At 40.8% G+C, this 25,518-nt stretch overlaps 1 protein-coding gene across 2 annotated transcripts in view; it reads right to left on the reverse strand.

The window, feature by feature from the left end:
* Nucleotides 1-6,868: 6,868 nt before the first annotated feature.
* SERPINB7 (serpin family B member 7) overlaps nucleotides 6,869-25,518 on the reverse strand; it is a 57,817-nt gene continuing 39,167 nt past the window's right edge. For both annotated transcript variants that reach the window (XM_021686153.2, XM_021686152.2), the window contains exons 3-8: nucleotides 23,915-23,965; nucleotides 23,227-23,343; nucleotides 16,383-16,500; nucleotides 12,602-12,744; nucleotides 10,905-11,051; nucleotides 6,869-8,041 (exon numbers count right to left, since the gene is read on the reverse strand). In XM_021686153.2, the coding sequence (XP_021541828.1) occupies nucleotides 7,643-8,041; nucleotides 10,905-11,051; nucleotides 12,602-12,744; nucleotides 16,383-16,500; nucleotides 23,227-23,343; nucleotides 23,915-23,965 (975 nt within the window). In that variant the 3' untranslated portion in view covers nucleotides 6,869-7,642. The remainder of the gene's footprint in view (nucleotides 8,042-10,904; nucleotides 11,052-12,601; nucleotides 12,745-16,382; nucleotides 16,501-23,226; nucleotides 23,344-23,914; nucleotides 23,966-25,518) is intronic.

Below are 25,518 nucleotides of genomic sequence, written 5' to 3' on the forward strand. Positions count from 1 at the left end.
CAGAGACTTTTAACCCATCAAAGAAGTACTTTTTACACTGTGATCCAGACCACGTATTCAAAAAGGAAACAAGAGTTTCGCAAAAAATACTTCCCCTTAGGGTTAATGACACATTCTGATATTTCCTTTCCTGTTTTCTCCTTTTTCATGTTTTAAACACTGAAAGCAATTCACTAGATTGTTTTTACAACCCACTAATAGGTCCCATTCCACAGTTGGAAAATGTTAACCTAGCCCAACCGTCTCATCTTGCAAAAAAGGAATCTAAGCCCTAATATAACTAGGTATTCATTTAACATGGTGCAGAGACTAGAATGGATTAGTGTTTTCAAATTGTTTAGTACAGAGAAGTAACATGTAAAAGATAATTCTGAGCGTTGGTGTTCAACCGGAGATTTCACCTATGTATTGATATTAAGCCTCCTGGTTGAGTTCATCCATTTCATTTGAATTCCCTAACCACTTTTGGCTTTCATTTTACCCCTACAGATTAAAATTACTATGCTATAAAAATATTTTTTGCTAAAAATAAAGGCACATATTTTTGCCTTTTCCATAAAGAATTCCCCCAACAAATGATTATCTAGCATTAATTGGGTTCAATTAAAGTCAGATCCAGCCATTTGTACTAACTCCTTCTATCAAATTATACACACATATACATACATAGAAAAGCTTCTACTTTAAAAGAATGATATCCAAACTACAAATATATCCAGAGGAAGAAGAGGTTAATTAAGGAAGAAAAAGATTCAAAGCAATAAAAAAGAAAAAAAAAAGGCAGGATTTAGGTCCTTTGTATTTCCATTAAATGACCCCTGACTTGTGTAGGTAACATAAAAGCAGACACCAAATATAATTACCACAGGACACAAATCCAACTTTATAGTGAAAAACTTTACAGTGAATTGATAGCGAACTTTATAAAATTACTACACACACAGGAATAAAAACTTGGATTGGGGTCTTCACAAAACAGAATTGTCAAATGCCCACCATATCAGACCATTAGGCAGTGTTTGGCTTCACCCTACTCAATGAGAAAAGGCAATGGCGCGCACAAGAAATGCCCCTTTGTTCCACTGGGTTCTCAGATTCTCAGGAGGTAAAGGGAAGAAATGAAACAACTTAGTTACTTATAACATAAGCAAGAGGCATCCTGGATGCTCAGACTATATTCTCAAAAGTCCACTCACCTCCAGGTTACAATCTTCCCTCTGGGTAAAGACCCATCTAAAAGGGATGCAGGAGACATGGTGTTACCCGTTAAGGAGCGGAAGGCCTATGTAGGGACTCTGGAGCCAGGAAAAGGGTCAGTGTTCTTCATGCTCCTGGAGAGAGAGGAACTTCTAAATGACTCTTCAAACCTCTAGACTCTCCAAGAAATATACCTTGAATCATTTTGCCCACCAACATAGAGAACTTCACTTCTCTCATATACAGTCCTCAGGAGAATTTGGATTCAAGGAGGAGAAGGGGTTCACAATGAAAAAAGAATTCTATCAACCTCACAGGATTTTGATTCATCTATAGATGCTGTTCCCCAGGAGACCCAAGGAACAGGTAGTTTTTTTTAAAAAGTTAATAATTCACTGGCTGGCTATTGACAGAACCAGAAGGTCATTTTGCAAAGAGATGGCTGGGCGGGTTCAATGACTTCTGTGCTATTATTACCTAAAAATGCTATTAACAGAAGAACATTTATTGGCTTCTCTTGCACATAAAGTGTCTTCTCTGTAAAGACGCTGATTCATAGATATGAGTGAGGGTGTGTGTTCCTGCTTATTGTCCCGGATGTTTAAATGGACAGATCACTGTCTATGGTCACCCCTGGAGCCCTCATTCCACAGAAATTGTACCCATCTAGTGGACCGTGGCTCGTGTAGTTTTCTTGGTGTTACAGTGGATGGCTTCCACCCGGAATGCAGTTAGATACATAACAATGACTTTTAATCTAGCAGATCTATGGATGGGATTAGAGAGGTCTGTGAACTTGAACATGTATATGTAAGTTCTTATGTATGTGCATGTTTTGATACTTTGATTCTCAAAGGGAATATTTACTTCACACAGTGAAGGATCATGACCATCAAAGCTCCCAGTGGCCTCACACAGGAGCCCCTACCCTTCAGCCTTCTTCTTCTCTGATGTCTACCCTCCCTGCTCCAGCTATTTGATGTCACATCTTTAAATGACTGCCAGATTGAATCTTGAGAAGTCCTTATCTTTTGACCTCAAATTCATTGCCACAAAGCTCTGACCCCACATTCATTCAATCAAAGGCTGCCTCCTAAATTTGTCAGCCTCATTCCCTTCTGTCTACCCTATACCTACATTGTGGTCCAGACCATTGTCACTTCCCAGCTGGACCACTGCCCAGTTCTGCCCATTGACAGTCTTGAAGCACTCTATCTAGCTCAGCATCCACACACCAAACACAATCCTTCAAAATACAAACTTGAAAATGTCACTCCCCTCCTTGAAGCCCTTTCTGCCCTTACATCAAACTTAGAACAAAGGGGCAAACTCCACATGGTGCTGCCCAGAGCCAGTACCTGCTCCCCCCTCCTCCCAGCCCACCTTTCATAGCCCTCTACCCTCTGCATCCTGTGGTCACCCCAGCAGCTCTCAGACGAGCCCATGGTCTTTCAACTGTGGGCCTTGGAACATGCTGGTGCCTCTACTGAACCCTCTTCCCCTCCCTTCCCAGTCCCTTTACCTCCTCATTCCTTCTGGTTTGAGCTACAACAGTCCTTCCTCCAGGAAGCCTTCCTATCCTTCCAGGACTGGTTTAGAAGCCCCCATTTCACCCTTCCACAGCATCTCTGACCTCATTCATAGAACTTATCACCCTACTACAACTTGCAAAACTTGTGATAGTCCACCCTGCCTCAGACTCAAACTCTTAGCAGCACTGACAAGTCTTGTCTGAAGAGACACACTTGGAGAGAAATTTTACATTTAAAAATGGACTGTTTTTAAAATATCGAGAAAGTATTTCTGTCCGTCTTCTCTTCCCTCCATATGCTTTTCATTCTTCTCCCTTTTCTTTCCCTCCCAACGCACTGAGTATATCAAGGTATAATATTTTGCTTTGTTAAAAAAAAAAAAAAACAGCTCTATATTTACAAAAGATTAGTCATCTTCGGTTTCACTAAAGAACTTTCATGTTTCAAGTTCAATGGTCTTCTTTTGGTTCACAATGCCATGGGCAAGAAACAAGGAGACGAAAAGAGACTATCAAAGGAATGCTTCATGACACAATTAAGTTCTGATAGCCAACTCTTTACCACTTTTAGGTAAACTCACTGTGGCCTTCTCTTCTTCAAGGTGCTACTGGCATCTAAAGGGAAGATTAAGCTTACGAACCTAGTTCTGAGTTTTACAAATTCTAGGACGTCTGTAGGGACAGAAATGAAATATTAGTGTCAAAAGATAACCAGATGATTACAGACACATATGCTGCCTTTCCCTGTTGATGAGTAGAAACTGTCAGTCAGTGAAGGGGTACAGAATGTGCTGGAGAGAAATTACAAAGTGAGCAGAAGATAACTGTCCCTTGTTTCACAGAGTTTATACTTAGGAGAGTTTATGATTAGAAGAGTTTGCACTATCATTATCATTCCTATATAAACTCTCAAAAAGTTTATTATTAGGACAAATAATATGTAGTCAAATTAAATCACCCAAATCATAAAAGTATAAATGACCCAAATATAAGAACACAGAGTCATGTAATTGTGGATTTGCCCAAATTTATAGGAGGTGTGGTGTTTCAGGAAAGCCCGAGCTCATCAGAGACATATGGTGTCAGCCAGCAGGCATGCCAAAGGAGTGAAACACGTGAGGCGTTGGAGCACGAGATAAGAGGACTCTGAGCAGAGCCAAGGCACAAGTGAGATCCGTGACGTCCAAGGCAGCGGGTTATTATGGAAAGAGCACACATGATCTTAGGCAACTGCTCAACTTCTCTGACCCTAATTTGCCTTATGAAATGAAAATAACATTAATAATCATAATAGTTTCCACCTTACAGGACTGAAAGGAGAAATGAGATGTCATAGTGAGTGGCACTGTGAAAACATTTTGTAAATGATAAAGCAGCGATGGTGGTGAAGAAGATGACAATACTGCTCTTCCTCTTCATTGAAAAATGGGTGGAAAAAAGCTTCTTCCTGCTCCTGCAGAGACAGAAGATCCAACAATGCTCTTTCGCCCACCTTAGAGATCTTGCCCTTCTAGAGGCTTTGGCATGTGACTGGTGAAAAATAGCATGCTCTCAAGGAGGCGCTCATGGAGGTGGGGCCAAAGGCTGGCAAGGGCCCCTGTTATCTGTCCAGAGTCTCTGTCTGCACTACACTCTCTGGTTGATTTTTGTCCTTTCTTGGGACCTTAGAGGAATTTATTCATTTAAAATCAGGAAGGAATACCTATCATATGCCATACCTGCCCTTAAAGAGCTTATAATCTAGCAAGCCACGTGCACACCCGCATGCACACACACACGTGCACACACACACAGAAACAGAAGGCAGCAGGAAATTTGAGCATAGCTCTCATAAAAGGAGGCACAGTGTGTTTTGTGAGTCCACGTGAATGGAGTTCTCCCCAGGGAACATGAATGTGGTCAGCTGCTTGAACAATTCAATGGGTATTAAGCAAAGAAGGAGAGAGCGTGCCACTCAGAGGGGACAGGTTGAACAACACAAAATAGTAAACTGGGTTTTCAATTAGTCCAAGGTATGTTGAGCTCAGAGTCTTTGGCAGGGAGAGGCAAGACCAAGTGGAAAGGAGGATAAGGAAAATTGTGGAAGGCCTGGAGGGTCATGCTGGAGTTTAGACTCTGTCCTTAGGTGCTTAAAGAGCCATTGGTGCTTTATAAGAAAGTGACTTGTTCAATCTGTGTTTCAGGAAGATAACTGGCATCTATGGATGAAAACATAGAAATCTTCATGATTTTTGGCTTAAGAGTGAGAGGGAAATGCAAATCACAAGAGGCAGACAGAACAGATAAGAAACAAACTGCAGGCGTGAACAGTCTAAACTTGAGCAGTGCTGATAGGAAGAAAGAAAAGGAGATAAATTAAGAGACATTTTAGTGGTAACACTGGTGAACAGTCACAGTGTGAAAAAGAAGGAATACACAAAGATAATCTTGATGGTTTGAGCTTAGAGTTTTAGACAATATTTGTCCTTCACTAGAAGCAGGCCCCCAAGAAGATCATGTGGAAGATGGTGATGTGTTTTAACTGAGACATGTTTAGTTTTACTCCACTAAAGTGGAGCTTTAGTGGAGTAAAACTTCGGTGGGCTTTTCAGGAGGCAGTCGTGAATTTGGATGAAGTAAGCATATAGCTAGGTGTCATCAGCTATTATGGAAGCCATGTGTTCAGACGGGATCATATATAGAATTTTAAGTAAGAGGAGAGGAGCTCTGGAAAGACCTATGGTTAAATAAGCAGATTGAAAAAAACATGACCCTAAAAGATAAAAATTGATTACAAGATCAATGACTTGAACTTACACCGAAGTGGTCCCTGAGGTCTCATTTCCACTTCAAATCACACCCTTGGGACTACCAACTACATTTACCCTAAAGACACACTGAGTGCCCACTATATGTTAAGTACTGTTCTAGGGGTGTTGGGATACAGAACAAATCAGTCACGGCTCCTGCCCCAAGAAGCATGAAGCTCAATGCTAAGACAGGTTCAACAGCGTTACTTTTGCTGTCACTGAACCCGAGGTGTATTGACGATGTTCACAGGAAACATCATGCTTCCACAATTGCCACAGTTTCCGAAGCTGTTTCGGGTTTGTGGAAGTGACACCAAATGAAGCCTAGATCATGACTGGACAAGGTAGCCCTTCTCTGCATGAGCTGGGGCCCTTAACCTTGAGGTGGACATATAGATGGGCAGACCAACCAAGTTGTAGGGATAGCTCACACCAGTTTTTCCATACGATTTCCTCACAGACCTGACTCTCACTCTCCTGGATGCTTGCTTCAAACCTCAGGAGCTGTGAGTCCCACCATGGCTGCCCAGAAAACCCTACCAGCAGACAAGAGTGTCCATGCTTCTGAACAGCATGGCGGCCATCAGAATGCATGTTCCTGTACCCCCTTCTTGTATCTTTACCACCTAAGGACAGAGTCTAGAAGTATGTCATTTTTGAATGGCAATAGGTGGGAATGGAGTTAATCAGAAAAATAAGTTCTTTAAAAAAAAAAAAAAATATATATATATATAGAGAGAGAGAGAGAGATACCACTGCATACCGGTTAATTTCACTCCCCCCACCCCCGCCGCCCCAACAAAGGTCTCTGAAAGACATAATAGTTATTTCAGGTATGGCAGGTTAGCAATTAAATTATTTTGGTCAGAAGCTTTTCTACATCTCTCAAATCATGTCACATTAACTCATTCACGCCATATTCATGAATTCCACATCTGTTGAAAATCAAATAGCTGCCAGGTCTAGTATTATGCAGCTCAGTGCCATGCTATAGACTACTCCAGATTAATTTAGTTCCTATTCAGGTGAAAGTCTTTTGTGATAAAAACACAATCCAATAGGCTGTTTATAAAATCCTAAGTGAGTTCAGCTTGGTCTATTGATTCTCAATTTATTTTTTATCTGTTTTGTTAATGTAAATCTTAGTATTTAAAATTATTTAAAATTACCTTATCAGCCCATGCATCTGGAAAAGTAACTTTCATGTGTAATAAATTAGCAACATTGAACCAAATCAGATTTATATTTAAAAAGCATTCTTTCTATTCATTGCTAATTTGCTTGGCCTAGCAAATAAAGAAACTGCTGGTAGTCTCACAGTTGGTCAGAGGAGAACAATCACACTGTACAGTCATGTTGTATTTATTTATTTTTCATAAATAGAGAATAAACTATACAGCACGTGAAACATATACTGTAAATAACAAATGGCAATAGTTCAAAGATACATAATGTTTGAAAACTATGTACATGTTAAGTCTCTATCAAGGAAAAAAAAAATCTCTATCAAGGAAAGCCCGAAAGACATGAACTTGAAATTATTAATGAAGTATTTTAGTTGTCCCCCAATCCCAAATCTATATTTTTTTGGCATCTAAATTCGACACTGATTTCAAATCAGATGTGTGAAACTCTCTAGTGTCTTCCTAGGTCAGCAGGGAAAGGTTATCCTTCACACCTACATTCAGTAGCTAGGCTTCCTTCCAAGCTCATTTCAATGAAACTGGAATAACTGGGATAACTAGAGAGTTTCAGACAAAACCCTAGGGCTGCTTCTACATTGTCATTACCAGCAGTTCCCAGACGTGATGCCCAGCTCCGGGTGCAAGGGGCTATGGGGACAGGGGGGAGGGGAGGGTGGATGATGCGAATGAGTTGAGTTGGGTCAGAAAGGTAATGAACTTAGAAATAGGTAAGGCACACAGTGGTAGAAAGGCCAAAGCAGGGTGAGGACACTCAACCAGGTGTCTGCAAAAGGTCAAGTCTCCAAAATCATCTGCCGACCAATATTAGAAGGAAGTAAACACAAAGGAAACACAATGTGCTTTGATTACGCTCAGATCTATTCTCTTGTGGTGGTTCCTTGATGTGGTACGGACTACTATAAGAGAAACCAACTGGATTTTCAAGGGCAAGACACTTTGCCACTAAACAAGATGATGTCATCCTTCCTGATGAAGAAGAGAAAGGGGTGATCAGCTCTGAACACCCTGGACTTGGGAAGCTGCTTTTCGACGATCTTAACTCCTGTGGCAGCAGTGGCCTCTGTGCCCTCCTCGGTGACCTCTATATAGGACTTGTGCATCATTTTGGACACATATAAACGGCCTCCTGGAGCTATACCAGAGAGATCAGCTCTGGATTCATCAAAGATGTCTTTCAGCCCTAGGGCTCTTAAGTGGTGTTTGATTTCATAATTCTTCTCTATCTTGAACTGAGGAAGAAACACCTCAACATACTGAGAGCTCATTTTTCTTGGATTGGTCCACTCCATTAGATTCTGAAAGGTCATTCTCTTTTCAATCTGTAGGAATATTGAAAAGGCAATTCAATATGCTTAAGAGACAGATAAAACACCAACTATAAAGACAGATGGTTTTTCATAATTATCCTCTCCTGGATATTTGACTGTAAGTATGTCAATGGGTCCAGGGGAGTCTGAAAATGGGAAGTTACTAACACAAATAGTTCAAGCACTCTTTAACAAATCATGGTTAATTTGCTCTGCTATGACAAGGTGTGACTTACCTGTATTTCAAGGCATTTCTGTTCTCTTCCCGCATATGAATAAATACAGCCAAAGTGGAAAAATGGGCAGGTGAAGGAATTAGGGTAGCAGAGAACATGAGAAGGAGAAAGGAGCTCAGTGGTCATTTAAGTCAGCATTTCTTGACCATTTCCCATCATGGAAGACATAGAAAATGGTAATGTTTGCATAGCTTGCTGGAATAACCAATGGAACCGCAGGTGGCCCAAGGCAAGGAGCCCAGAGCTCTAGCCTCCAGAGTTTAGGTGATTAGTACCTTCTAGCACAGTCACCTACACCATCTGGGGGGCTTGGATCCAAATATACCCTCCTACTCAACACATGCAACAACTGAAACTCAAGACATTGTAGGAAATGTGCCAAATTGCATAGCTGGGCACATCAGTTACATAGCTAGGTACCCACAGCTCTCTCTCCAGCATCACTGCTGTCCCCAATGATTCACAATGGAACTCACCAATTCCTGAATACTGAGAATTGATCAGAGACAATCCAGACTTATACGGGGAAGATTTTTCATGCAGATTGTTTACAAATCTTATATGTAGGTATTTGTTCACAAATTCAGTCTCACTGGAATCCTAAAGATAGCTTTTCACAGCTATCCTTATCAAGGACCTAAATTTGTATAATCAAATTTTGTCTAATTTAAATTTTATGTGTGTAAATTATCCAGTTTATGGTTAATCTATAATAACTTCTCATTCTGAATTAGAATTTTTTCCTCATTTAACTCACTATAAAGCCAACTTCCCCATTATTTAGTTTCATAGGATTATGTAGGTCTGTAGGATAATGTAGGAATATACATTTATACTCATCTGATCCAAACACTATTAGGAAGATCTATTACAGAAAAGAAAAATTTAGGCAATAAGTATAAAAACAAATCTATCTTTGGGGCGCCTGGGTGGCTCAGTCGTTAAGCATCTGCCTTCGGCTCAGGTTGTGATCCCAGGGTCCTGGGATCGAGCCCCACATCGGGCTCCCTGCTCCGCGGGAAGCCTGCTTCTCCCTCTCTCACTCCCCCTACTTGTATTCCCTCTCTCACTGTCTCTCTCTGTCAAAGAAATAAATAAAAATCTTTAAAAAAAAAACAACAAATCTATCTTTTGAGTTATCTGCTGTTTATTTTATATGGGCTACTTTTCTCTGTTATTGTAGATTATTTGAAGTTAAAATAATTGATGCATGGGGCGCCTGGGTGGCTCAGTTGGTTAAGCGACTGCCTTCAGCTCAGGTCATGATCCTGGAGTCCCGGGATCGAGTCCCGCATCGGGCTCCCTGCTAGGCGGGGAGCCTGCTTCTCCCTCTGCCTCTGCCTCTCTCTCTCTCTGACTCTCATGAATAAATAAATAAAAAACATTATAAAAATTAAAAAAAAAAAATTGATGCATGCTAAAATCTAATTGTGATAAAGATTATCAAGTGAATGATTGGTTTAATATGAGTATCAATATTTTATATTGTCACTTTAGGTTTAACAATAGCAACTTCATGACATTCCTCTTGCTGTTCATGTGAAAAAAGGTAATTAAAATGAAACTAAATAAAAATCATTATAATGATTCAGTGATTTTGTCCATTTAGAAGTTATATTTCCAAAGTTCTAAAATCATGTTTCCAAATCATAGAAAAAGGATGGATAGAAGTAATGCCTCTAGGTAGGAGGAGCATTTCTTTATATTCTTTTTACCTTCCAGTTATTTCATAAGCAACAGTCATTATTTTACTAATCAAAACACAAAAATATATTTTAAACTTTAGTTGTAACATTTTAGGGTAGCTGAGATATGTGTACACACACACATATTTGTACATATGTATGTATCTATCAGACAAATTGATCAAATTCCATGAGCCTCCTTTCCCTGTCCCACGTGACTGCTGTATGGATCAAAAGAGATAACATAAATGCAGCTTAGAGTACACAGCCTGGAACATAGTAGGTGCTCAATGGATGGTGTCTATTATTCCATTTACAGAGAGGGACCTGACATCCAGGCTTCTGGGATTTCAGGTCACAGGCTCAGGAGGCCACATTCACAAGCCTGAAAGATCAGGATCTGAGATACGGTGATGCTCCCTGGCTTTGCAGGGCTACCATTCTTTGCCCTTGCACTGTGCTGGTCTATTGCCCCGGCCATACCAGTCACAGGGCAGTCCCTAACCTCTGCTTTTCCCAGAGACACAGCAGCTCAGAATGAGACCATACATTTCAATGCGCAAAGGCCCGGGGCTCCAGACCCCACAGTATCATTCCTGCCTGAAAATACTTAGTCTGTCCAAATTCCAGTAATACATGAAAGACTGTTTTCATGGCCAAGTGCAAAGACCTAAACTCGTGCCATTTTCCCTCCAAGGTCGAGGTTTGAGAGGGTTCCAATTTCATAGCTATTCAACTAAAATTATATTAAACTGAAGTAAGTCAATCTCAGTAACTATAATGGTGTCTGGCACAGAGTAGGTACTCCTTAAATATTTGTCAAATAAATGAATAAGGGGGTAAATCTCTAATTCTTATAACCTGAAATCATAAAGTTGATGCATAAAAACACAATCAATAATATCCTAAAAATCTTCTAATTCTCCTCTAGTGAAAGCGGCAGTAGCAACTTACTTGGGACGGGTCATTTTCAGGCAGCATAATGAACATGCTTATGCCACCATGATACTTGAGCTCAAGAACCTGCATGGGTGGGTCTCTAATGACAGAAAAATTGAACTTCCGTTCTTGATGCATCATGGCGACTGCTTTCCTGGGACACTGAAAGTCAAGTCACAAAAAAATATTTATTAGCCCACATTATTTCACTTTATAAGAATAGTGCTTCAGTTTTTGTCCAGTTGATCCTGTAGCTTTTTCCTGACTTGCTGCCAAGAGTGGTTGCAGTGGTTCATAGCTTAGGGATACAAGCACAGACTTTGAGATTAACTGCCTGAGTTTAAAACTTCCAGCTGTGCAACTTTGGGCAATTTACTTCACTTCCCTGTGCCTCCATTCCTGCATAGGACTGTTGTAAAGATTATGTGAGCTAACATACCTAGCATTTGGTACATTGCTTTGCACTTAGCATTTTATCTGAAAATGTCTATATAGTAAGTAACGAATAATTATTAAATAGCATTATAACTAAAAATGAATGCTATAGATTTTTTATTTTTATAATACCTCATTCTTAAATTGTGTGATTTTGATAGTACTGGTCTGTATTTGACTTCTGATGATAGAAAAAAATCTATAGTATTCATAGCAATATTTATCATTCATTCAGTGATCTTTGATTTCTACCAGCTCTCAGCACTCCAATTCTAAAACTTCTGATGTGGAAAAATGCAGAAAGAACATTTCAATAAATAAAACTAAGTTTAAAAGTTTAACCTGAGTTTCTCTGTCTCAACACAAAAGGCTGAGAGATTGAAAGAAACTTTAGAAGTCAATTACTGGAATCGCCTCATTTGTGAGGATGGGAAGGTCTATGGTGGTTGAGTTAACTTGCCTAAGACAATGCAGATTGGCACTGAAGCAAGGCAAGAACCCCAACACAGTACTGCTGACTCCAAAGCCTTTGATGTTTCTACTATCCTATAAGATTATTGTGTACAAATTGGTAAAACACACACACACACAAGAATATGTTTTACAAAAGTTGGTTAAGACTGACACTTGGGAATGCATAACTTGACTAAACATAATTTCTTCCTTTGTAAAAGGAAACACATCCTTGCTTTGACTCTGGAAAAATCATTGATATTAAATTACTGGAACTGTACACCCCACAGTTAGAATCACAAAAAAATGAAAAGCATACTTTTGTCATATTTTCTTCTTATAGGCATCCAACTAGAATATCTTAAAATGAATTCATACATTATTGTCTTTCTCAAATTTGAATATATTCTAAGAAATATCAATTTATGGGACACCTCCAGTAGTGTACCATAACCTGCATTATCAGGAAAATAGGTTGTTTTATAAACAATTCACCATATGGTGTTGGTAAGCAATAGAAGAAACAAGTAAAGAAATGATGAATCCATCATTTGTCTATGTAAATTCCATAATTTCTGCGAAGGAATACTGTGACCAAAAAAAACCCACTTCTTTTGTAAGATTTTATTACGCACTTGATTGAGAGAGCACAGAGGGAGGGTCAGAGGGAGAAGCAGACTCCCCGCTGAGCAAAGAGCCTGATGTGGGGCTCAATCCCAGGACCCTGACCCTGAGATCACGACCTGAGCCAAAGGCAGACGCTTAACCAACTGAGTCACCCAGGCCCCCTGGCAAAAAAAAACTTCTTAAAAAGATTTCCGTACCTTGGGAGATTTGAAATGGCAATTTACAGTTTCGTTCTTGGTGAAGGCCAACTCCCACTTGCCTTTGAAGTACACAGCATTCACCAGCACCATCACAGCCGAAGAGCTTATGCTACCTGCTTGAAAGACGCTCTTGATTTTGCCTTTTGAAAAATAAATGGAGAAAAAACGTGAAATTTTAATGTAATTTTTTATTTTTATTTTTTTAGATTTATTTATTTATTTACTTGAGAGAGAGAGGGAGAGAGAGCAGGGGGAGGGGCAGAGGCAGAGAGAATCTCAAGCAGAGTCCCCACTGAACATGGACCCCCGTTGCGGGCTCAATCTCACCACCGAGATCACAATCTGAGCCAAAATCAAGAGGTGGACGCTTAACCAGCTGAGCCACCCAGATGCCCTGTTAATGTAATTTTTAAAAAGACAAGGTGAACATATTTTTCCTTACGACATAATTATAATACAATGATATTAGTAATAACCCATGAGCGATTGCTCCGTCCAGTACTCTCTGAACCTCTTATATGGAATATTTGGTTTAATCCTCACAAAATCTCTGTGAGGTGGGCACTTTCTTGTTGAGGAAGCTGGAACACAGAGAGATGAAGTAATCTGTACAACATCACACAACAAGTTAGGGCACCAGGATTCTGACCCGGAAAGACAATTCCCAAAGCCCCTTCTTGCTGGTAAGCACCAAACTACCTTTCCTGCCTCGACGAGGCCACAGCACTCCAAATATAATTTAACTCCATTCTGTTGGGCTAATTACTTCCTTCCTTCCACATGAACAAGATTTTTGCCGGATGTCAACCCTATTCTCGATACTTGAATCACAACTATGAAAGAACAGTCCATGCCATCATTGGGCTCACGGCCCAGCACCGGGGAGCAGCTGTACACACTGGCACCACAGCCACGTGCTGAGTGTGCTGTGGGAGCACAGATGAGGGGCACCATCTCTGGCTTGGCCCTCTGCTTGAGCTGATGGCAAGGTGGGAGGAGGAGAGAAGCTGCATATAGCAGAGGCTGTTCACCCAAACACATGGAAGCTTGGAAGAGCACAGTGTATTTGGGGAAACCCTAACTCATTCTGATGTATAGGGAAAGTAGGGTTGGAAAGGTTATGAGCAGGGGCCGAAAATGAAGAGCCTTGAATGTCTGGTAATAATTTTGGGTTATCCTGAAGGCAATGGAAAACGATTGTTCAGGATTCATTGGAAGATAAGAAGGGACATGGCCATGATGGGTCAGATGTACCTTTTAAAAGTCCTTTTAAAAGGACTTGGTAGTGTGTGGAGGATGGGGAAGGGGTGAAAGGACCTGGGTGGGTTTGTTGGAATGTTGGCAGTATTCTGAGGTGTTCCCCCCAAATGAGCATTGAGAACAAATGCTTATCAAAATAAGAATAATTTTAAGATATATTTGCATGAAGAAAGAAGGAAGAGAAATAAATAATTGGTCCAGATGGAAAAAGGTATTAGCAATCTGATACCCTTAAAAACTACACACTAAATAGAATTCCATTCAGTTATTAGGAAAAGCAATTGCATAGTTCCACTTGGTTTGTGAATAGTACATTTGAAACATGTGGTGGCTAATGGTCAAAATAACCCTCTACTGAGGTAATGATGAATGAACAAACAAAAAGAAAACTGAGACACTCTATTTTTATTCCCAGGACTAGTTGTAGTATGTTGAACGTTTGCAAGTCACCTTTCATACTTTTGAGACAGAATCAGACTCAGCAAATACATGTATATTGTTCAGAGTATAAATCCAGGTCAACCCTTAAGTAAAGAAATGACTAGGTTTGGAAGCAACTGATCAACAAAATAGCAATGAATACATTTCCTTATTTGTTTTGAACTCAACCAGAACATCTGCTGGAATTCAGTTTTTAGCTGTGTGAAAAACACCAAAAAAGCAATGTACTTTTTCTGGAAGGTACCACTTTTGCCACATACATTATTTTGCTAAATGAAGAGGGTTTTAAATGAAAGACAAACAATCCATCTTTCAGAAGAAGCAATGATATAAAATATATTTCCCACATAGTAATTTATGAAATGGTCATAATGAAATCAATATTTGTTTCATAGGATTATTTCCCAATCCAATGAGATAATGTAATAGGTAAGATTTCTGAAAAGTATAAACCATTCAAATTATTAAGATTATTCAGAACCACATTGTGGACAAATACTAAAGCAATTTTTCTTTATTTTTTTATTTAATAATTTATTTGATGTAACCAATATATCCCAAATATTATCATTCTGCCATATAATAAATATAAAAAACTATTAAGGATATGTTTACATTCTTTATTTCATACTTGGTCTATGGAATTAAATGGTCATGAAAATTGCAAAGTAGTCTGTAAATACGTGGGAGATAGAATGTGAAGAAAAAAAAAATATAGACACAGATGTGAACGTAGGCTCCGAACATAACTAGGTCAATTTATTCTTTGTGCATAAAGCCAAGGACTAGAATAGAAAATGGGAAAAGGAAGCAGTGATTTGTTGAGGTGCTAGGATTGTGAGGAATTTTTGCTCCCCATTTTTTAATGTGATCAAAAATCATAACACCAAATTTATCATCTTAACAGGTTAGTTGTATTAACTATACATGCCTTGTTGTATATCACATCTTCAGAACTTATTTCGTCTCACAAAACTGAAACTCCAAATGCATCGAACAACCCCCTTTCACACACAAACCCCCAACCCCTAGTAACCACCATTCGGGTTTTTTTTTAATTGAAGTATAATTAACATACAGTGTTATATTAAGTTTCAGGTGTACAATATAATAATCCAACAATTCTATACATTACTTGGTGCTCATCAAGGTAAGTGTACTCTTTATCTCCTTCACCTCTTTCACCCATCCTCAAACCCACCTCCCCTCTGGTAACCACCTGTTTGTTCTCTGTATTTAAAAGTTGGTTTTTTTGTGGGCGCCTGGGTGGCTCAGATGGTTAAGCATCTGCCTTTGGCTCAGGTCATGATCCCAGGGTCCTGGGATCGAGCCCCGCATCGGGCTCCTTGCTCAGCGGGGAGCCTGCTTCTCCCTCTGTGTGCCACTCCCCCTGCTTGTGCTCTCTCTCTCTCTCTCTCTCTGACAAATAAATAAAATCTTTAAAAAAACAAGTTGATTTTTTGCCTGCCTCTTTTTTCTTTGTTTCTTAAATTCCACACATGAATGAAATAATATTTGTCTTTCTCTGACTTATTTCACTTAGCATTATACCCTCTAGGTCCATCCACATTGTTGCAAATGGTAAGATCTCATCCTTTTTATGGCTGAGTAATATTCCTATCTGTCTGTCTGTCTGTCTATCTATCTATCTCTCTATCTAGGTATAGAGATATATATCACATCTTCTTTATCCATTAATCTACTGAGGGACATATGGGTTGCTTCCACATCTTGGCCACTGTAAATAATGGTGTAATAACCACAGGTGTACATATGTATTTTCAAATTAGTGTTTTTTCATTTCCTTTGGATAAATACCCAGTAGTGGAATTACTGGATCATACTGATAATTCTGTTTTTAATTTTTTGAAGAACCTCCATTATCTTTCCACAGTGGCTGCACCAATTTGCCTTACCACCAACAGTGCATGAGAAATATTCAATAGCAGCAATTATTACTTTGGATTAGGAGGAACTTTTCCTTGCATGTCTTACAAAAGATGTCCAGCTTTAAGGTTGACCATTCTCAGTATTCAGATATCACACAAATCTTGTAGAAAAATAGGGTTGCACTCACCATGTGTTTCATTTTCAATCCATTTATGAATTTTATATCTGGTATCTTCTACATCATTTGTGAAGTCAACTCGTTCCACTTTGGCATTGTATAATTTTTCAGCACACTCAATATAGTTCTATAAATATAAATAATTACAGTTCTATAAGTAATACACAGTTTTTATAGTCACAAGTCACCATCAACTAAGCATATAACAACTCTGTTTTTGAACTTGTCTCTTCATTTTCGCCATCTTACTCAAGGACTCATTCCTCACTCAAAGATGAGGAAATATGGCTAGAAATATGAAATATGGCTGGATGGGTTGCTGGAGAACCCGAAACTGAATTTGCACAGCAAGCACACTATTTGAACCTAAGTTTATCTGAAGTGGATTAGGGGAGGCTAACAGGGATTACAGCTAAAGCCCACTCCCTTGGCTTGACCACTGCTTTCTCACCATAAATACTTCAACAGTGTCCTCGCTCATCTCCCTTGCTTGTGTCATCCCCTTCCTACTGAAAGCATTAAGAAGGCTTCCAGGCTACTTCTTGTACTTAAGATAAAGCTCAAGCCCCTGGACCTGGCCTGCATTTGAAAGAAAAAAAAGAAAGAAGTCAAGTTGAAGAAGATGAGCAGAAAAGGCGAGCCCTCCAAGTAGTAGTACCCTCAGAGAAGTAAGAGGATCTTTACACACTCAGGAGACCAGCAGCAATTTGTGATGACTGAAGCATGTAGTGAAAGGGGAAATGGAGGACATGAGCCAGGACAGAGGAAGAGCATGAGTGCCTTGTTTCCCTTGACAAGGAGCTTTCATTTTATTTTAGGGAGTGTTATTAAAAGGATTTAAACAGGGGAGTAATATAATTAAATGTGCATTTCATAAAGGGGACTCTGAAATCAGCATAGAAAAGAAAACTGACTGGAAATAGAGGGACTTGTTAAAATGTCCGTATAGTTTATCCTGAGGGATATAAAGAGGTCCTGAACTGAGGCACTGGAAGTTTCCAGGGCCATGGGGAGGACAAAACGAACTTTAGAGATACACTAAGAAGGTAGAACTAGCTCTTTCTTACCCCCTAGCCTTCCATTTCCTTCTTGAACAATTCAGACTCAACGTCATCATGAGGGGCAAATCTAGGTAGGTATACATCTCAGTGTGGGGAGGACCAGTGTGGCAGAGCTGGATGGTAGAGCCCCATCACGGTGAGGAGCAATTCAACACAAAGTATTAGTGGCCGAAGGAGACAAAGAACACATTGCCTTGTCAGGGAAGCCCAGCTCTGGAATTCAAGTGTAGGCAGAATCCAGAGGCATCCCTGAGGAGGGGTGGCCTCAGGCAGATGTTAGTGTGAGGTAGGCATCCTTGTGGGGTGTCAAAGACCAAAAAAGTGAGAGGAACATTTCTGTGGTGGGCAGACCACCATGGGGTGTGGGGGACTAAGTGAGGGGAAGGGGTATACTCATGGAGAAGCAGCCGAGCATGGAGGGGCAGATCTCTCATGGGATGAAGGTGTTTTCACACTGGGAGGGGCAACAATATCAGTGATGGGAAATGGGTTACATAGAGGGTGATTGGCCAAACAAGTAAATATGTAAGAGTAATGGCAGCCAGGTTTCTCACTATTGCAGAAGGGAGTTAAACACAGAAAGAGAGAAAACAAAACAAAAGAAACGAACCCTGTGGTGTTTGATGGAAATTGTAGATATCAGTAGGAACTCGTGGGTTTCACCAAATTTAGGTAAAAAGATGAACATTGATTCAATATACGCATGTATTTTCCTAAAAAGGAACTAAGGCTCCTGGAGAAATGACTGATTCTAGGGCTGAGACAGGAAAAGAAGATGCGATTGGAACATCTCATGGTGCCAGAAAGAAAGTGCTCAAATGAGGGGGGCATGTCAAACAAATGCAGATGCCAATAGAAGCGATAATTTGAGCATGAAAATAATATGATGGATTATAACCCTTTGGCGAAAACAGGACACCATATTGTTATAAATAAACAATATTACCATAAATAAACAAATATGTTTTATCAAGAATGAGATATTTACACAGCCTGAAAGCAGTTCCTCACAAAATACTTAACAACAAAGGGAAGAAGAGTAACTTCACAACAGAGAAACCCAGCAGACATCCTTGTAATCACGTGACCAAAGATGGCAGGATGAGCAATGGGATAAATCAAAATCCTGCTAGTGTGCCACAGGGATAACGCAACGAAAAATAAACACCCGGATGTTTCCCTCAAATCTGGTGCAAGTGTTAGCTAATGCTATGGTGATAATCCTTGCATAATATATAAGTGTATCAAATCAACATGTTGTATACCTTAAACTTATACTATATTACATATCCATTATATTTCAGTAAAGCTGGGAGAAAATAGGACTCTACTCATGAAGACACATCAAACAAACCCACACTGAAGGGCATTCTAAAATATAACTGGCCTAAAACTGGACACTGTGAATAATTATCAAAGTGTCAAGATCATGAAAATCAAGACAGACTATGAAATGTTCCAAATTGAAGGAGACTAAAAGTGAGTCAACAGAATATAATGCATGATTCTGAACTAAGTCCTTTGCTATGAGGGATGATGTTGGGCTGATTGGTGAAACTCAAAAGGATCTGAAGATGAGCTGAAGTAATGCACACTGTTAACTTCCTGATCTTGATGGTTGTATCATCACTATGTAGAAGAATGTCATTGTTTGTAGGAATTACATGGGAGTATCCAAATATGATAAAACATCTCAAATGGTTCAGGGGGAAAGTGTTCTTTCTACAATACTTGGAATTTCTATGTGAGTTTGAAATTATTTCAAAATAACTTTTCTTTGAAAGTAGAAGGAAAATCTATTAGGTCTTCTCCACTGATGGACTGTGAAGCTCCGGGAAAGGGAGACGTCCAAGTTGATCAAAATACCTGGTAGGTCATTCACTGAAAGAGAACCCAGGGGAAAGAGAATGTGTGGGGACAGGAGAGATGGTGTGTTGAAGAACCTGTCGATGCCCACCCGAGGACCGGCAGTAAGTAGGCAGGCAGAGAGATGAGCATGACACTGAGGGTGAGGAATGACTCATCACACAACCACAGAGAGCTGTGGAGGTATGGAGGACAACATCAAGGAACTATAAACTTTCTAAGTAGATCATCTCTCCTTGGGTGAGACAGTAGGCTCAAAGTGGAAGAGGCCGGAGGGTGGAACCCTAAAGAACACCAGTATTTCAGAGATGAATGGAGGAATAAAGATAAACAAAGGAAACTGAAATGAAGGAGAAGGTAGAAAACCAGAAGAACTCAATGCCATAGAAACCATGAGAGGAGAAAGTTTCAGGGAGCCCCAGTAGTGTTGAATACTAAAGAGGCAGGTAAGACCCAAACTGCAAAGTGCCCATAGCTTGGTGTCCACTGGAAGCCATTAGTCACCTTGGTAGGAGCAGCTTCAGGAGAGCGTGGAAGGTAGAAACTAGTTTGCAATAGATGGAGCAGTGAGAGAGGGTGGAAAAGTGGATTCTGCCTATACATATCACTCTTTGAAGAGGCTTGATTTTTCAAGTTTAGACTGTCAGAGTGAGAAACACAGAAATGGAAGAGAATCATGGGGTAACTTTACAAAAAAAGGAGAGAAAAATTTAGAAGGTATGTATCTGGAGCACATTTATATGCGATGAAGAAGAAGACAGTAGAGTGACAGAAGTTCAGGAAAAATAGTGACGGAGATATCACCAAGAAACTGGGGGCAGGGGAGGGGGTGAGGTGGCAAGAAGAAAAGGAGGAATTATCCATTAAACAAAGTGTTGCCTCTGAAATTAAAGGGAAAAGGGAAAGGGAGCCGGGTGTAAGTTGGGATATGGATCCGCCCTGATGGTGTCTATTTTCTTTGTCAAGTAGAAGACAAGTGGAGATGGGAATTTATTGCTTAAGTAAGAAAAGGCATTATTCTGAGGCAGATGTGCTTTTACCTATAGAAGAGAAGCTGGAACATAAGACAACTCAAGTGCAGTTTTTTTCTCTATACACAATTCGTTCTATGAACTTATATAATGTATTCATCTTTAAGAGACACACTGTTGCTTTGTCACTTGAAAATTCTTCCATTAATTCTAAGAAGATCAAATGGCCTATCCAGATCTAAAATATTCATCCCACGTATATTACAACATGTATTTCCGTTTCAGTATTAAAGTAAGTTCTTATTTTAAAAAGGAGAAGTTTGAAGGTTGAAAGCGCTTGTGCCAAGTATGGAAATTCTATTTTTGAGGTGAACAGGACAAACAGGTGTAAAATTTAGGACTAAGTCCCAGCGTTTGGTCTCGGCAGGGTGGAGAGCAGTAGGCGTGCAGGCGGGCCCTTCCCCTGGCCAGCCACCCCAGGAGCCGAGAGCAGCAGTTCTGAGGAGCAGAGGGGTGTCACCCTGAGGTCTCGGTCTATCCCAGATGATCCAGACATCCACCCACCCACCCCACCAAAGGCAGAGGCTAACGCCCTGTTACTGTCGGGATTCTGATGACCAGGGGAAGCAGGATGTGCACTGAAGAAAACCCAGAGACATTTCCACTAAATCCCATGGCTTCCAGTCCTCACCTGGGCTCCCACAGCACTGGGCCCTTCTCCTGCTCTAGGACCAACTAGACAAATCTAAGGCAGCAGAGACCTAGAGCTCCTGGCACAGACCTAGTTGAAACTGATGGTGGCAATAAGGGGTTGCTGGGAAATTGAGAGAAGCAGAAGAGCTTTCAGTAACTGGTGTGAGGAACGAGAGAAATCACTGTGAGCGCCCAGCTGACGGCTGGACAGCATGGAGGACACCTAGTGGGGCTCGGAGCCCGTGGTGTCGTGGTGGAGACCACACACGCCGAGGCTTGGCACAAGTGTCGCCTAGTGGCCGAAGCACAGCTGCCGAGGGAAGTCATGGGACCCATCTGGGTGGGGTTTTGCTGGGGGAAAGGGAGAGCTGATAAGTTGAGAGACGATGGAGAGAAGGAAAAATTGCATAACTCGATGCAGTTGAAGAACAGGTAGAGTGGGGCTGAAATAATGAAAGAACGAGAAGCACGGAATGATGCGGCCATTGACGGGGCAAGTCCAGTCATACATTTCAGGAGTGGAACAGTTCTGGGCGTTGATGAGTTTCAGGGTGTGGCTTGGGCATTGTTACTGTAATGGTACAGGCAGAGAAGGTCAGGAGACTGTAAGGAGGGAAGCTGAGCTCACAGCTGGCTGTCACAGGGACACTGAAGTCACCCTAAATGGTGGCAGAGCTTGGGGCAATATGGACTGACATTCACAGAGGTCTGACCAAGACAGATGGAGCACAGATTCGGGAGGAGGGTGGAGAAGGTATCAGAGATGGCGGCTGGGTCTTCTATATACTTTTTGTAAAGACAAGTTATACATTATTATTATCTTCATCAATTCAAATAGACTCATCCATATTCAAATATGAGTAAAAAACTGTTACACAACAAAATGTAGAAAATTTGGAGATGATCTATCTTTGTACTGATCTGACAACTGAAAGTCAACAACAGTTATACTTTTAATCAAAAGTAGTTTTTAGAATAACTAACTGTGTTTGTAAATGTTTGGGAGGAAAAAAATAGCAGTGTCTATTTTCCATGTTGGTGATCAGATCTCACCTTGCCTGTGCTGGGTGCATACACTGAGCGCCAGATAAAGGAACATGGAAATGTGCTATAAATAGTAACATGATAGACACATCAACTTCCGGGTTAAAAGGGTTAGCAGTCCCTCAGGGAGTCCACAGTATGTGTGGGAAAAGACACAAAATGTGGAGTTGAACATACAAGGTGGCCCCTGGAAAGCTTGTGTAGGACTCTTTTGGAAAGGTTAAAAAAACAAAGTGGCCTAATGCTTCATACTTGGCAGGCTGCCAAAGGGCTTGGGCGCGGTGTCAGAAGGGGCAAAGAATCTGTGTGGGTGACAGAGGAGACAATCATGGTTGGGTGGAACACAGACAGCTGACAAAGATGCAAGTGGAGATTAGTCCAGAGATGTCAGGGAAGCAAAGCTTTATGGCTGTCTGACAAGTGGAGAATTACAAGGGAGAACAAACATGCCCAGAAAATCATGGCCACTGCACCAACCAGTGTCCGGTTGTCACAGCAACAGTGGGCTCCAAAGCATTGGTTGAGCCCAGGAGCATATAAGGTGCAGTCTGGGTCTCACTGGTCTTTGGGTGAGCAGGAAGCCATGGTGAATGAACTGAGAACACAGACAGTGCACAGGAACATGAAAACTTTGCCCGCTGACCTCGAGGGAACCAGTCCCCCGCCTTCTGTTCAGCCTGAGCTGTCCCTCTGCCAGTGGCTGGCCGTATCTGCCTATGTCCCCTACAAGGGGCTCTTCTGTAAGTGGCCTTCACCGCAAAATTACTGTTGGCAGAAGAGATGAAAGGGTGTGGCTGAGAACAGAGAAGGTGAACTCAGCCCTGGGGATCCACAACGATCCCAGGAGACACAAAGCTTAGGGGAAAAGTGGGGAGACTTTTTCCTCTGCTGCCCACGGACAACCCTAAATGAGCAGTCTTCTCCTCCTGCCCCATTACAGCCCCGCACCACTGCCAGAGGACACGGTCTCCTCTGCTTTGGAGCCTCTCAGTCTGGGGACCCTGAATGCGGGGATCACTCAGCTCAAGTAAAGCTGTATTCTAGAAACAGGGAGATGAAATTCTGGAGACATCTGGCAACACAATTAGCAGCTATAAGAAAAACGAATCACCGCTGTATCGCTCCGTAGAAAAGATACAAGCCTTTTTGCAGATGATGGATTGAACAAGACTAGGGTCCAGAGTGGAAATAACCTGTGACAGGGGAGGCCACACTTACCCTATGAAGATCAAACACTTTTTCTGCAAAAAGACCATTGGCAATGTGGAGTTCGTAATCCCTATGCGATGTGTTTATATCAGAGAGAACTCTTTTCAGTTGAGACTGAAGTCCTGGCTGTTATTAAAAAGATTTATAAAAATGTATTACAGGACTGCAAATATATCCACACTCTTATTTACACATGAAATAAAACATGTATATTATACCATGAAAGAACTGGAAAATAATGATGCTAGTAAAAGCAGCAATGCCCCCTCTATTTACAATTTCTTGCCCTTTCTCATAATAGTATCTGTGATCAAAGTTAATTACAAATTTTACTAAAATAATTAACCTTAGAATAAAATTATTAACAGCAGATAATGAATATGCCTCACGTGTATACTAAATAATTCATTTTACCAATATAAGTTGGCTGTGAATATCAAAGGATAAAAGCAAAACATTTAGTTCCAAACTATCTTGCCAAAATCTGGCCAACGCACAAGTAAAATATTGGTACATTAATAATTAACAAAGAAATTATCAAAAATTGTCCTTGAGATGCCACAAGATGGAAATCTGAGTGAGACATATTCCTTTGCTTTGAAAGGATAGTAAGCATAATTAAATACATCGGTGCGATAGTAATTTCTCTAAATTTAGTCTCACACTCCCTTTCCTTAAAAAAATGTGTTGTCTTTACCTGAGCCTGAGAAGAGTTTCCCCATCCTGAGGCTGGGTTGAAGTGAAGCATCTGCAAACAGGGAGCAAGGAAATCAGTTAGCAGGTCCTGCTCGACAGGAAGGGACCCCACGAAATAAAGGAAGGAAGAGACTTCATTGTTAGTGGTTGTGTTTGTGTGTGTGTGGTAGCTCACAGGGCAGCCATGACCGGTGCAGTCCCACTACTGACTTGGTTAGAACACAGTTTATTCACTGGGGAAAGCACCCCAAGCTGGCAGAGTGAATAAATGAGAAATCTTATTTACCCACATGGCGGGCGAGATTAAGGCTAATTATGCAGGCACCAAGACATAAAAGAGAGACGTAGTTACTGAATATCTAGGAAATCCTAAATGTGAAGCTAAATTGGGACTTGAGAGATGTGATTTAAGATCCTGCGATTATTTGAAACAAACAAAAAAAGATCCTACGATTATTTGAAATTAAGTAGTTTTAGGCTTTTCCTTTTCCAGTGTGGCTCTCATAATCCCATTATTCTAATAATTGCTATTCTGCCCAAGCTTTAATTTTCTATTGCACTTTATCCGAATTCCCCCAGGCCCTTATGTCCAGGGGATCTGAAATGCAAATGGCTTCTGTACTAGGAAGTAATAAAGGGTACTACGCATATGATAATCATTTATGCAGCTGTCTGGAGCAAAATGAATGTGCACTGTCAGAGACAGGCAAGATTTTCCGTAGAAAGATGTAGGTTTTCTTTAAGCGGTCTTATATGGGGGCGCCTGGGTAGCTCGGATGGTTAAGCATCTGCCTTCGACTTGGGTTATGATCCCAGGGTCCTGGGATGGAGACCCAGGTCAGACTCCCTGCTCAGCATGGAGTCTGCTTCTCCCACTCCCTCTGCCGGCCACTCCCCCTGCTTGTGCACTCTCTGTCTTTCTCTCAAATGAATAAATAAAATCTTAAAAAGAGGGGGGTGTCATGTGAGCTATATCTGAACCATATCCTTGGTGGGAGGCAGAAGTCGGGAGAAGGGGTAAGGGACCACTCTGACACTGGGTAAAGGAATTATGGATGGGAATCTAATTAAGTCAATATTGTTATCAGTGTGTCTGTGGGGGCTTTCAACTTCAAGACTTCAGACCCCTAATTAATAGCACCATCTTATTGGCTAGGAGGAAATGGAAGAGCTCAGTAAGCTATATGAAAACGTATGAAGGCTGTGAGTGTCATTATTAATCTTAATAGGTCACAGAGAATTGGAACCTATTTCAGTTTCTACACCCTCTTAATCTGAAATAATAATTAACATGAGATGGAGTAAGAGATAAGACAAAGACAACAGGGCGCCTGGGTGGCTCAGTCGTTAAGCGTCTGCCTTCGGCTCAGGTTATGATCCCAGGGTCCTGGGATCGAGTCCCACATCGGGCTCCCTGCTCGGCGAGAAGCCTGCTTCTCCCTCTCCCATTCCCCCTGCTTGTGTTACTGCTCTCGCTATCTCTCTCTCTGTCAAATAAATAAATAAAATATTTAAAAAAAAAAAAAAGACAAAGACAACAAGGCAAACTTGATATACAAATTAGCAGTCAATTTAAAATTCACTGGTGGGGTCTTTGCAAGACAA

This window comes from Neomonachus schauinslandi, chromosome 14, assembly GCF_002201575.2.
Source record: "Neomonachus schauinslandi chromosome 14, ASM220157v2, whole genome shotgun sequence".
Taxonomy (NCBI): Eukaryota; Metazoa; Chordata; class Mammalia; order Carnivora; family Phocidae; genus Neomonachus; species Neomonachus schauinslandi.